This window comes from Ursus americanus, chromosome 32 (genome assembly GCF_024610735.1).
Source record: "Ursus americanus isolate L20-20 chromosome 32, mUrsAme1.1.p, whole genome shotgun sequence".
NCBI lineage: Eukaryota > Metazoa > Chordata > Mammalia > Carnivora > Ursidae > Ursus > Ursus americanus.
Genome location: NC_142158.1, coordinates 34,248,067 through 34,262,613, shown reverse-complemented (window position 1 = coordinate 34,262,613; position 14,547 = coordinate 34,248,067). Strand labels below are relative to the sequence as shown.

General features: G+C 47.4%; 1 protein-coding gene across 4 annotated transcripts in view; it reads left to right on the top strand.

The window, feature by feature from the left end:
* Positions 1-14,547, top strand: part of KIF6 (kinesin family member 6) — a 417,257-nt gene that overhangs the window by 388,157 nt on the left and 14,553 nt on the right. For 3 of the 4 annotated variants that reach the window (XM_087858216.1, XM_045786292.2, XM_045786295.2), the window contains 3 exons: positions 5,446-5,530; positions 6,535-6,670; positions 9,050-9,147. In XM_087858216.1, the coding sequence (XP_087714342.1) occupies positions 5,446-5,530; positions 6,535-6,670; positions 9,050-9,147 (319 nt within the window). Of the gene's footprint in view, positions 1-5,445; positions 5,531-6,534; positions 6,671-8,312; positions 8,376-9,049; positions 9,148-14,547 lie in introns of those variants that run through there. The other variant, XM_045786297.2, reaches the window with a different exon arrangement.

Sequence of the window (14,547 nt, the reverse complement as noted above, 5' to 3'; positions counted from 1 at the left end):
GGGGAATGGGTTTGCCTGGTGGTAGTTATTAAGGAGGAGCACAGGGTGTTATATGCAAACAATGAATCATGGAACCCTACATCAAAAGCTAATGATGTACTGTATGGTGACTAACATAACATGATAAATTTTAAAAAATAAAATTTAAATTTAAAAATAATAAGATAAGACCCAGGAAGTATCTGACCCATGGTGCAACCCGGTGGTGGATATCATGGCTCACATTTTGTCTACCCTCTACAGGGTCAAGGGCAGGCAGCTCCAGCCCTACAAATAGTGTGTCTTCCTTCTGGAACCCCCTGGGCCCCTTTTCCCTAGTGGGGCTCCCAAAAGTCTGGAGAGTGGATGGGGCCAAAGGGACCCGCCGGCCCCTTGTACTGTCCCATCTAAACCGCTGCAGGTTCTGCATTGCTTGCGAGGATTGCATGGAGCACGTGCATCAAACCTGGGCTCAAAGCCTTGAGCAGTGTTTCTTAACCAGGGCTGAGCATCTGAGTCTCCATGGAACCTAAGGGAAAATTCTAACTCAGTAGGTCTAGAGCAGGGCCCAGCTGTCTCTGTGCTTTTACCATCCTCTCATGTGCACACCCAGTAGAGAGCCAATGAACCAAAGAAATTCTGTTCTGCACATTTCAGACACTGAATGACTGTAGGAGAGTGGGTTTTTTGAGGGGGCGGGGCGCATTGGCAAGCACGCATGCGTGTTATGTTTAAGAGGAGGGTATGGGGAAGCAGGAAGAGGAGTTATAATGATCTCACCAGGTAGGAGGGGACCCCTGGGAGGCCGACCTTCCTAGCAGGTGACTCTCTTCTCCTGGCGCTGCTGGTTCCTGAATACCTGACACTTCAGATGTAGGGTCAGCCTGGGACTGTGGGTGCCCTGTTTGGAGTTTCATATACTATTTGACCACTCAGGGCTCCCTCCTTGTGTGACATTCAGATCTACGGCTGCTGGAACGAAACCCTTCTTTCTTGCTTTTGTATTTCTTTGGAGCCGGCTGCCCCAGGCACAGTCACCATGTCACCTCATAGGCCACTCAGGGCTATGACCCCCTGTGCTCCTGTCCCAGCCAGAATCCTGTGATTGAAAGAACGGCCCCCTGTGCCTCCTGTCAGGTGACTGGAGGCTCTGTCCCTGGCCACGGTCCCAGTGGGTACGGAGACCTACAAAGCCCAAATGCCCTTCAGTTACCCCCTCTTCCTCTGTTCTTGCTCAGCGGCTTTTGTTCAGTTCCCTTTCAGTTCCCAGCCGCTCTTTCTCTTCGGACAAGACTGATAAGCCCAACCTCAGGAAGCATCAGAAGCAGCCAGGGGCTGTCTCCTGCTGGGGTTATAATGCATTTCACTAAGCAGACATCACCTTTGGCAATAACCCATGGGTTGCCATGACAACGTGGACAGCTTGTGTCTTGGGGATATGTTGTGCCCCCATTCTGGCTGCCCAAAGTCCCTTTCCCCAGCTTTCTTTCCCACATCCTTTCAATAGGCGCATAGCATCCTGGCGCCAGCTCACACGGACCATTCTTTAGTTCAGAGCAGCTTTGTCTTAATCAGCAAAAAACCGCTTGGCTTAGCTATCAAAGGGATAGATCAAACCATTTCTGTCCTCAAAATGCTCTAGCCTCCGTCTCTGTGAAAGCTAAGATCATTACCAGGGTCTACAAGATCCTACATGCTCTGGCCTCAGCTCCCACCAGTCTCCCCTTCCAACTTTCCCAGACACATTGGCCCTCTCACAGTTCCACAGGTACATCCAAGCAGATGTACCTCAGGCCCTTTGCACTCCTTGCTATACTCTCCATCCTGATTTCTGCATGCTTGTTCCCTCCCTTCATTCAAGTCTTTGCCCCCTCCTCAGAGACACCTCCCCGACCACTCTACCTAACATAGCAGCCCTCCACCCTTTATCCAGCTTTCTCTCCTCGTGGTGCCCTTCAGACCCTGGCATTATGTCAACTCAGTTTTTTGTTGGTTCAATGTCCACCTTCCCCAGCAGACTGCCCCTGGAATGGGGGCAGCCCATTTGTTACATGAGTGAATGAATGACCAGCCATGGATTCGAAGCTGGCTTTTCTATTTGGCAGCTTTATGGCATGGTGCAAGTCATCTGGTTACCCAAGCCTTGGTCTCCTTGTCTGAAAAACAGAGGTGATGATATCTGCTAGCTAGAATGACAGGAATAAATGAGGCAGCACAGAGAGTAGAACCGAGAGCATGCCCCAAAAACAAGAGCTGACATCCTCTCTTATTCTTGGGTCAGCTGCATTCAGAGTAGTGTTCTCCCTGCCCTAGGCTCCTGGACACCCACGCAACTCCAAGGCACCTGCCACTGTGATCTTCCAGGGGAGCCTGCAAGATGCCCGAGGAAAAGACAGCCAGCGACAGTGCGGGGCGAGAGCCCTCTCCTACAGATGGGCTCTGCGCTCATGCTGGGGCAGCCACAGCCTTTAAATGGGAGACCAGGTCATCTCGGGCTCCCTGCATGAGGCCCTTAGAGACAGTCTCTGCCAGACTGGGTGAGACGCCCCTGTGCGGATCCAGCGCCCTGCCCTCACCTTCCTCCAGCAATCTCTCATACAGAGTGTGTCTGCAGGCTGCCCAGCCAGCCACTACACAGCAGGGTCTTCACTAAATTGCTCAGGGGTTCCCTTGGCGTGGCACCAAAAAGTGTTAAAAGGAGGAAGGAGATTCACAGCTTTTCTTTTTCAACAAGCTGGAAGATAGATTTGCTCATTTCTGAAACAGTTAAGAGACAGAGAAACGTTCTGTCCAAGTCCTACTATTATCAGTGAGATGTGAAGACACTACCTTCAGTTTATCACATCTGACGTTTCTCAGAGAGGGCAAGGGCCGGTGCCCACACAGAGCATTGAGGGTCCCCTGCACGTGGAGCCTGCAGAAAGCACAGGGGAGATCCTAAGAGCAGCTGCAGGCCCAGTCCCTGCCCTCCAGCGGCTTCCGGTGCCTAGGCTGGGTGAGCGTGGGCAACGTGGACAGGCAGCCAACTCATCAGGGGCAAAAACCACACTAGCCCAGGTGACATGTCATCTACAGTTGGCGAGTCGAATGGCATCTACGTCTCCCGTGTTTAGATGGAGTAAGACACTTGTCCAGTCAGCTTCCAAGAGACAGTTGCCACTTGGCACATGGGAGAGAGAGCATCAGTGTCTGGAAGATAAAGGACAGACTCCTGACCTGCTTTGCATATTTATCAATGAGTTAGGTAATGACATAAAAGGTAGCTAAAATGGACAGAATAAAGGCATGGCAGAATAAGGACCTCTCAGAAGGCTTAACCCCCAATAGATGGGAAGTGTGGCATTTAGGATCAAAAGGACAATCACGCTGAAATAAGATGTGTTTTGACAACCACTCATAAAAATATGAAAGTGTTGGTGGGGCGCCTGGGTGGCGCAGTGGTTAAGCATCTGCCTTCGGCTCAGGGCGTGATCCCGGCGTTATGGGATCGAGCCCCACATCAGGCTCCTCCACTAAGAGCCTGCTTCTTCCTCTCCCACTCCCCCTGCTTGTGTTCCCTCTCTCGCTGGCTGTCTCTCTCTGTCAAATAAATAAATAAAATCTTTAAAAAAATATATGAAAGTGTTGAAACTAACCACAAGCTTAATAGAGGCCAGTGACAAACTGACAGGCCATGACAATGACAAAGCTGTTGAAAAACGAAAAAGGCATGGGGGACGGGGAGGCTGCCTGGTTTACACACTGAGCTCTTTGGAATCAGAAAAATTTGAGTTCAAATCCCAGCTCTGCTCATTAGCTGTGTGACTTTGGGTTATTCACAGCTCTCTCTGAGCCTCAGAATCTAACTGAAATGAGATGGTAAGACCTTCCCTGCTGGGTTATTTTGAGAATTAGCAATAAGGTATTGGGCACCTAGCCCAGTGCCTGGTAGAACTTGGCAGAACCTAGCAGACAACAGGCATTCAATAAATGGTCGTTGTTCATAATTTACCTGCTAGAGAAATAGAGAATGCACGATTTTTAAAGGTTGGAGGGCCGTTCTCTACCTGTCTCTTTCAGACCTATCCAAAGTATTCTGTCCAGGTTTAGAGCCTAACCCTTAAGGTCGGACAGAGAGCAGCCATGTCACTGAGCCCTTGGGTGGGGGAGTCGGGCAGAGTCAGCCTGAGAATAAAAGTTCCAAATACATGGTTGGTACATTATTTTGTTGTGGTTGTGAAAATCTCTAAAGGGCGTCAAAGGAAGGAAGAAAGACATGCTGTGCTGCCCTGCAGACCCAAAGTAGAGGTGGGAAAAAGTTAGTGGGATGGGTTTTAGCTCAAAGGAAGAGGAAACAGAGCTACCCACCATGAAATGGGCTCCTGTGCCAAGTGAGCTCCCCGTCCCCGGAAGTATTTGGGCAGAAAGCAGATGACCATCTGTCAGAAATGCTAATAGAAGGAATTTCTGGTTCCAAGGCCCTCTCATCCAAACAAAGCTGGATTTGGATCTGGGTTCCTGAAGTTAACCGAGTGGCCTTGGGCAAGTTAACCTCTTTGAACCTCAGTGTCCTTCCCTGCCAAACGAGAACAATAATGCTTCAAATGAGTACTAGAAGGATGAAGTCCAATCATGTCCAGAAAGCCCGTGGCCCAAAGTAGATTCTCCCCCGACGTGGAGTGAAAAAGCAGAGCTGTGTGACTTCCAAGATACCCTCTGTGAGGCTAGGAAATGCAGAGCAGCCACAGAGACTGCTAGGAGGATAAGTAGAGCTCACCCAGCAGGCTAGGAGGGCCCAGGACCCAGACAAGCACCTCGCCAGAGCGGGCAACTAGGTAACCAGTAGCAGGGGTCAGCATACCTGGGAACACAGCCCTCACCAGGACCGTGGTCTGGTCCTGTCACTCTGTCTCGTGGGCAGGGTGTCTGAGCGTGTTGTTAGCTCTAGCTGTGTGTTAGCATAGCTTGGGTTCCTCAGGCTTGGCAACCTCTGCTTTGGAGGGAAGTCAAAGACAGGAGAAAGGATTGGAGGCCAGAGACCCTCGGCACCTCAACGGGTGCAAAGACAGATGTGACGGATGTGAGACGGGTTAGTGATGTCTTCCCATTAGTGAGGGGCTCTGGAGCAGAGGATGGGAAAATGCTATTTTGCATCTTCCCTGGGGATTCAAGAGGAAATAAGTGAACTCGACAGTAGAAGGATTAGTAGCAATGTAAGGATGAATTCTCTTCCAGTGACAGATGTTGGACTGTGGGAGGGACAGCCGAAATAATCATGGAAGCCTCTCCTCGGAGGCTTTCAGCCGAGCAGAGATCGCCATCCAGAGGAGGGAGCTGAAGCAGACTCCCACCCAAAGGCCCCAGAAGGTCCTCACAGAGTCCTCTTTCGTCTTGGAATGCACTTTACCCTGTCCTCCGCCCAAAATATCACACTTCTTTAACCGTTCTTCCTTGTTGGAATAACCCATTGACATCTCCCTTCCACAGGCATTTCAGAAAACACAGCCATGCCTTCGAAGCCAGACTTGCTGGAAGAGAAGCTTCGATCCCAACTGGAGGAAGAAAAGATAAGGTACCCTTTTGTCCCCCTCGTACACCCTGACCCCAGGCTCCTTAGGCCCTTGTGGATACCGGGAGCTGCCCAGGCCCAGTGGACCGGCTACTTCCCAGCCCGCGTCTGGAGCTGCTCTGGGAAGTGGGTCCAGTAGTTGGGTCCTCCAGTAGCTGGAGGGTGTGCTGCCTTTGAGCGGACAGATGTGGAATGCAGGGACCATAAGCAGTGTGGGGTTGGAATTGGGAGCAGAAGGCCTAGCCAGGCCCTGGAGCCCACAGAGAGGTTTGCTTGTTGGCACCCTCCCAAGCCCCAGGTCCCGGGCTGCCTCTCAGGAGCAAGTAGGCTTATCTACTGCTGCCATCTAGAGGAGCCAAGAAGTATGACCACGGGGGGCTCCCTCAGGCTTGTAGCTCAGCCCCCACTTCGCTCCTGAGTCTCCTCACCTGCAGGGCGCCCTGAGAGCCTCACACCCTCTCGCAGCCAGTCAGGGCCTCAAGATGATGTCCCTAACAGAGTGAGGAGCCTCCAGCATCAGCAGACACGTGGCCCTAACTGATACTCAGCATGGTCACAGACTTTCACTTAACACTACGGTCCAGCTCTATCGTTCATTCCTTGATTGATGTGTTCAACCAATGTTTGCTATGCCCCGCAGGCCACGGAGAGCATCTTTTCATAGGACTGTGTGGAGGACTGAATGACTTGCTATGCTGAGGCCCTAGAGCAATGCCTGCCCCGTAGTAAGGGCCCAGTAGCGGTAGCCGTCCTTCTGGAAGGAGGAGAATTCATTTCAGACTCAGAGCCCGTGAGCCTGCTCGACAAAACCACGTGTTTCTGCTCCTCTGTGAGGGACTCGAGCCCAGGCCCTGGCCTCTGGCCTCCGTGGGCTCCCCTGGGGTCCCAGTCCCTGGCTGCAGCGTGACACCGCCAGACCTCTGAGGCACAGGCCCCTCAGTGACACTCCGTTCTGGCCTTTCCCCCCCGCCAGTGATTTTTAAGACTCTTCCCTGGTTTCACTGTAGGTATAAACAGATGTTCATGCGTCTGAAGGCCCTCAAGGTGGAGATCGAGCACTTGCAGCTGCTCATGGACAAGGCCAAGGTGAAGCTGCAGAAGGAGTTTGAAGCCTGGTGGACAGAGGAAGCCACCAGCCTGCAGGTATTAGCAGCTGTCCCCTTCGCTGCCCCAGAGCCCGCCCTCCTCCTGGGGCCTGGGGAATGTTAGGGCGACTGGGGAGAGGCTGTCAGAAGCAGAAGAGCGGGAGCTTCAGCCCACAGGCCTACATGCTCTCAGCCTCGGCTCATAGGCACGTGCTCATCTTAGTAACGAGGAATGCCAGCGGCCAGGGTCTCACTGTCTCCGTGCTCCATGCTGACACATAGAAATGTGGAGGATGGAACGTGTGGCCAGACCAGTGGATTCGCCACTGTTGCTTTGTGTGTTGTTGTCCTGTGATATCATATTGACAATAGTGACTGTTTTTTACTACAGTCATATATATATATGTGTGTGTATACATATGTATATATATACGTAAATATATATTTCTACAATTTATATATAAGTTATAGAAATTTTGGAAAATAGAAAAAAACACAAAGAAGTAAAAATCACCCTAATCCCACCATTTAAGCATAAGCAACATTATCATGTTGGATTATCTTTTTTCCTATGCATATATTTCCATATGTTTTTATAAAAATAGAGTCATATTGGTCTGCAAGTATCACAACTGGCTTTTGCTTGTGGACCTCACTGCAGCGCATGACTACTCTTCCATGATACTGTTCCATGTCATTCTAATGGCCATCACTGTTCCAGCCTATGAATTTATATTAATCTGCTTAATCTTCTATTGTTTAATGTTTAGGTTGTTTCTAGTTTTGCCCTGGAAACGTATTTGTAGATAAATGTTTGCATATTTGCTAGACAGATTCCTGCAAGTTCTCTGTAATACTATGACAGCTAAAATGACATGTTAAGAAGCATAATACAAACCCCCAATTCCAATTGTCCTCCCGTAACTCCTCAGCTGTGGTATAATGGAACTCACGAGATATGTATTATCATATCATTGGTGAGGCTGGCGGAATCCTTGGAGATTAACAGCTGATCCCTTCATTTTAAGGACAAGGAAGCTAAGAGCCCGAGAAGTTATTTGGCCAATGACACACAGCCAAGCAGTAACCAGTATGTTACCAAGTAGCCATGTTACCAGACACTAGAGAAGAATAGTGGGATAAAATTTAATACACGAGATGACAAAGAAAACCAATAAGATGGAGTTAAAGTTATCAAAATATTTTTAAAGCAAAATTAATAAGACCTAGGGGGTGAACCCAATATTTAACATAATTTCAAAGTAATGGTGAACACAGTATCTCAAGATTCCTGCAACAGTGTAGTATGATATGAAAATATCTGTGATTTCTAACTGATGACAAAGCCACTGGTACTACATATACTGCTAATGGTTTGTTATCCACATTGTACTGTTGAAAGAAATGCTAAATTTCAGGTGGAAGTTAGGAAAATTTAAAATGTCCTTGGTTCCCATCCATGTTCCCAGCAGCCCTGCGTTCTGTCTGTTCTCCCTTCAAGAACCCTTCGTGGAGACGCCCTCAGCCACTGCCGGTGCCCAAGGGGGTTTAGCCACTGAACAGTAGATGGTGACGGTCATCCTGGGTGACGCAGGAAGAGTCAAGGCAAGGCGGACGGGTTCAGGCAGTGTATGGCTCATAGAGACGGCAAAAACTAGAGTAGCCAAAGATGTCAGCTCTGTGCGTCCTCTGCCCCACAGGAGGTCACTGAAACAAAACAGACCAGATAACTGCAGCAGGGATGACGGGGCACCCTATTGCTGGTGAGTGGATTCTATGCTGCCGCTAGGCAGTTTTATAGCCTGCAAATGTACCCTGAGTGGAGCGAGGCAGAAAGCCCTAAACCTCATCAGAACATGGGAGGTGATGAGAAACTGTCCCACGACCGCCTCCCGGGGAGATAGGAAGGCAAGTGGAGAACAGCCTTGTCACAACTACTCATGTCCTAGGAGAATCACAGGACAAGACTCAGATAAGCTGCAGTGGAGGCCTTGCTCACAAGCCGTGTGTGGAGACACGCAAGGTTGCAGGGGCTCCGTGGCGGAGGTGTTCTTCTACGTGAAGTGCTCAATGGATTTCTCCCGCCTCTGGTAGCAACTCTTTGGGGGACAAGGGGAGGCAAAAGCAGAGAGGACATCGCAGTTTAAACCCTTTCTCCTAAGTACAAAGAAGCAACACATGCTCGACTTGGAAGAAGCAGCCCAGAAGAGGACAAAGACTACGTCCAACGTTATCCACAGTCCTGCCACCCAGAGAGAATGTTTTGATGCCCATGATTATAGTCATCACAATGTCTGGATTAATTTTTTTCTGCCACATATGTTGTACGTAACAATTTTTAGAGCTAGCTTTTTTTGCCTTGAAACAGACATCAAGGACATTTTCCCACGTCAGTAACTTCAAGGTAATGCTGTGAAATTTCTTCTTGGTTCAACAGGTAAACTCGCCAGCAGTGAATTCATTCAATCATGTGAAGTCCTTTCCCCAGACGCCTGAATCCCAGCAGGAAAGGTCTCAGCTTGCCTCTAACAAAAGGTAAGGAGAGAGCTCTGCCAACAGAGGAAGGGTGCAGAAAAGTTTCCCTACCTCTCCTCCACCTGGATCACGTGTACTGTTACGTTGGCTATAGATACTCAAGCCCGTGGCTTTTGAGCGTGTTTGAGCAAGGGTTGTTGAGCATACCTCCGCCGTCCTTCTCCCCCAGCTCTGACAGCCAGCGGACCTACTGCCATGGCAACAAGAGACAAGTGGTTTAACTGTACAAAGCCCCGGTCCTGCCCCTGGGTAGGAAGAGGGGGTTGGCAGTTGGTGGAAGGGAGAGTGGCATGGGGGAGATAGGGGGATGTTGGTGGTAGGTCAGAGGGTAGCAGGCCTGCCAGGATAGGGAGGAGCTCTGGTAAAAGACTGTGCCCTAGCACAGATTCAGGACAGATGTGGGCAGCCTCCCATGAGGACGGCCTCCACCCGAGGACAGCCCAGAGCCAGTTTCTTTGAATGCTGGCATGATCCAGAAGGGACTCTATAGCCCCCCACCCCATACTACCTTCTGAAGGTAGGTTCCTTCTCATGCCATCGACATTATTATCTTTCCAACCACACAACTCAGGTGGTAAGGCCAAGGACGCATGCCTAAGCCACCCTCCATTCCCCAGAAAGATCCACTACAGCATGAGTGGGGTGTTGGCCTCTGCACCAGGAAACTATCCTTTGACCGGGTTTGAATAGGAGCTGAGCTCTCAAGTTGGAAGATGTGAAATAAAGCTTTTAAAAAGAGGTGGTGGGGCGCCTGGGTGGCTCAGGTGGTTAAGCGTCTGCCTTCGGCTCAGGTCATGATCTCAGGGTCCAGGGATGAAGCCCCGCATCCAGCTCCCTCCTCCGTGAAGAATCTGCCTCTCCCCCACCCCCCACTGGTGCGTTTTCTCTCTCTCTCTCTCTCATTCACTCTCTCAAATAAATAAATAAAATCTTAAAAATAAACAAACAAACAAATAAATAGAGGTAGTAGTGGTGTTGGGTTGTGCCAGACAGCACCCTTAACGTGATGTTATGAGAAAGGCACATGACCTCTATGACCTTTTTTTTTCTTTTAAGATTTTATTTATTTGAGAGAGAGAACAAATGGGGAGAGGGACAGAGGTAGAGGGAGAAGCAGTTTCCCCGCTGAGCAGGGAGCCCAACACGGGGCTCGATCCCAAGACCCCAGGATCATGACTTGAGCCGAAGGCAGATGCTCAACCGACTGAGCCACCCAGTCACCCAACCTCTCTGGTCTTCTTCTCAAAATCATATAACCCCAGTCCAATCATGAGGAAAGCACTGGGGCTCATTCTACAAAATACCTGACCAGTCCTCCTCAAAACTGTCACGGCCATCAAAAACAAGAAAAATGTAAGAAACTGTCACAGACAAGAGGTGCCTAAGGAGACGGGACACAAAATGTCATGTGCCAGCCTGGATGGGGTCCTAGGTCAGAACAACACGTTAGGGAAAAACTAAGAAACTTCAACTAGAGCATGGACTTTAATTAATAATCATGTATCAGCGTTGTTTCATTAGTTGGGACAAATGTACCATACCAAGGTAGGATTGTAAAGGGAAACTGGGTATGAGGGACATGGTAACCCTTTGTAGTATCTTTGCAACTTTTCTGTAAACCCAAAACTATTCTTTTGTTGTTGGATTTAAGTATGGTTGACACACACTGTTACATTAGTTCAGGTATACAGCGTTGGAATTCCACAAGTCTATACATTATGCTATCATCTAAAACTAGTCTTTTAAAAACAAAACAAAACAGAAGGCCAGCCAGGGAGCCCTCCACCACCTGACTGACATTCTCCCTGGACTTGTGCACATCCCCCAAGTTGGCCCTCGGTACCAGCACTTCCGCTTATGTTCCAGTTTTAGGAAACATCTCCTATCTGAGCCCCTAAGGGTCAACAGCTGGCGAACTGTTCTGTTTGGTTAGCCTGGTGTTTTAAAATGCAGTGTAGATCCAGAAATGGAAAAAATGATAAGTTGGACTTTATTAAACTTAAAACACTGCTCTGCAAAAGACACTGATAAGAAAAGGAAAAGATGAGCCACAGACTGGGAGAAAATATTTTCAAAACACATATATGATAAAGGATTTGTATCCAAAGTACACAAAAACTTAAAATTCGACAAATGAGGAAAACAACCCATTTTAAAAATGGGCAAAGGATCTGAACAGCCACCTCACCCAAGAAGATTTACAGATGTATGTGTATGACAAAATGCTCAAAATCATATGTCACTAGGGAATTGCAAATTAAAGCGACAATGAAATACCACTACGCACCTATTGGAATGACTAAAATCCAAAAACGCGGACATCCGCTAATGCTGGTGAGGACATGGAGCTACGGGAACTCTCTGTCTTTGCTGGTGGGAATGCAAAATGGTGTGGGCCCTTGGGAGAACAGTTTTGTGGTTTCTTACTAAACTAAGCATATACTTACCATACAATTCAGCAGTCATGCTCCTTAGTATTTACCCAAATGAGCTGAAAACTTAACATCCATACAAAAACCTATGCATGGGTGTTTACAGCAGCTTAATTCATAATTGCCCTAAACTAGAAGCAGCCAAGATGCCCTTCAAATGATGAATGGATAAAGGAACTGTGGTACATCCAGACAATGGACTATTCTGCCGCGCTAAAAAGAAATGAGCTATTAAGCCACGGAAAGACATGGAGAAAGCTTAAATTCATATTACTACGTGTAAGAAGCCAAACTGAAAAGGCTGCACATTGTGTGACTCCAGCAGGATGTTGTGGAAAGGGCAAAACCATGGGAGGCGGTACAAAGACTAGTGATTGCCAGGTGAGGGGAGGGGTGGAAAGGATGAATGGGGCAACGCTGGGGATTTTTAAGGCAGTGAAACTATTCCGTATGATACATAATGGTGGGCATATGATATTACGCATTTGTTAAAATCCACAGAACTATACAACAGAAAGAGTGAACCCCCAGATGAACTATGGACTTCAGTTAATAAAAATGTATCTATATTGGCCCATCCGTTGTAACAAATGTACAACGCTAATGCAAGATGTTAATAACAGGGGAAACCACAAGGCAGGAGAGGGGAGTTATATGGGAACTCTCTGTACCATCTCCACAATTCTCTCTTTATCTAAAACTTCTCAAAAAAATTAGTCCATCAATTTAAATTCTTTAAAAAGGCAGCGTAAGTAAACTTGCTCTACAGCAATACAGGTAACTTAGCATTAGTGTCCTACATTGGTCCTTTCTGCACATTCCCTCAGGTACCTGCCAACCTCTGGGACACTTCAGTTTGCAACCTCTGTATAGGGGCCTCCTTCCCCTGAAACTCCTGGACTGCACAGAACATGTTTGAAAAACAGTGGCCCAGACTAAAGGACAGGGCTTTCCCTAGTCATTGCCCTGGCTCGGTCCTGAGCCTCTCATGTGTCTCACACATTAATAAGGTCTCCTGCCAATGATGAGGCTCAGAACCCCTGATTATTTCCCCAGCCTCTTTTCTAGATCTCTTGCATCGTTCCTTATGGGTAGAAATATCCTGCCCAGCAAATAGGAAGCTCCATCTCTCTTTTCTTTTGTTTCAAAGACAATGCAGTTTATTTGTTTCTTGTGTATTGAGTTTGAGAAGTTCTTTGTAGATCTTGGATACCAGTCTTTTATCTGTAGTGTCATTTGCAAATATATTCTCCCATTCCATGGGCTGCCTCTTAGTTTTTTTGACTGTGTCCTTGGCTGTGCAGAAGCTTTTTATCTTGATGAAGTCCCACAAGTTCATTTTATCTTTTGTTTCTCTTGCCTTTGGAGATGTGTCATGAAAAAGGCTTCTGTGGCCGATGTCATAGAGGTTGCTGCCTATGTTCTCCTCTAGGATTTGGATGGATTCCTGTCTCACATCGGGGTCTTTCATCCATTTGGAGTTTATCTTCGTGTATGGTGCGAGAGAGTGGTCAAGTTTCATTCTTCTGCATGTAGCTGTCCAATTTTCCCAGCACCATTTATTGAAGAGACTGTCTTTTTTCCACCGGATGTTTTTTCCTGCTTTATCAAAGATTAGTTGCCCAAAGAGCCGAGGGTCCATTTCTGGGTTCTCTATTCTGTTCCATTGGTCTATGTGTCTGTTTTTGTGCCAGTACCATGCTGTCTTTGTGATCACAGCTTTGTAGTACAGCTTGAAATCCAGCATTGTGATGCCCCCAGCTTTGTTTTTCCTTTTCAACAATTCCTTGGTGATTCGAGGCCTTTTCTGGTTCCACACAAATTTAAGGGCTGTTTGTTCCAGTTCTTTGAAAAATGTCATTGGTATTTTGATCGGGATGGCATTGAAAGTGTAGATTGCTCTGGGTAGCATGGACATTTTAACTATGTTAATTCTTCCTATCCATGAGCATGGAATATTTTTCCATCTTCATAAAATGGGCAGAAGATATGAACAGACACTTTTCCAATGAAGACATACAAATGGCTAACAGACACATGAAAAAATGTTCAAAATCATTAGCCATCAGGGAAATTCAAATCAAAACCACACTGAGATACCACCTTGTGCCAGTTAGAATGGCAAAAATTGAGAAGGCAAGAAACAACAAATGTTGGAGAGGATGTGGAGAAAGGGGATCCCTCCTACATTGTTGGTGGGAATGCAAGTCGGTACAGCCACTCTGGAAAACAGTGTGGAGGTCCCTTAAAAAGTTAAAAATTGAGCTACCCTATGATCCAGCAATTGCACTACTAGGTATTTACCCCAGAGATACAGACATAGTGAAGAGAAGGGCCATATGCACCCCAATGTTCATAGCAGCATTGTCCACAATAGCTAAATCATGGAAGGAGCCGAGATGCCCTTCAACAGATGTCTGGATTAAGAAGTTGTGGTCCAAGCACTGGAGGAGATAATGCTAAGTGAAATAAGTCAAGCAGAGAAAGACAACTATCATATGATTTCTCTCATCTATGGAACATAAGAACTAGGATGATCGGTAGGGGAAGAAAGGGATAAAGAAAGGGGGGGTAATCAGAAGGGGGAATGAAACATGAGAGACTATGGACTATGAGAAACAAACTGAGGACTTCAGAGGGGAGGAGGGTGGGGGAATGGGATAGACCGGTGATGGGTAGTAAGGAGGGCACGTATTGCATGGTGCACTGGGTGTTATACACAACTAATGAATCATCGAGCCTTACATCGGAAACCGGGGATGTACTGTATGGTGACTAACATAATATAATAAAAAATCATTAAAAAAAATAAAAAATAAAAAATAAAAAATAAAAATTATTTCCAGCACAGTGTCAAAAAAAAAAAAAAAAGAAGTTGTGGTCCATATATACAATGGACTATTACTCAGCCATCAAAAAGAATAATTTCTCAACATTTGCTGCAACATGGACGGGAGTGGAGGAGATA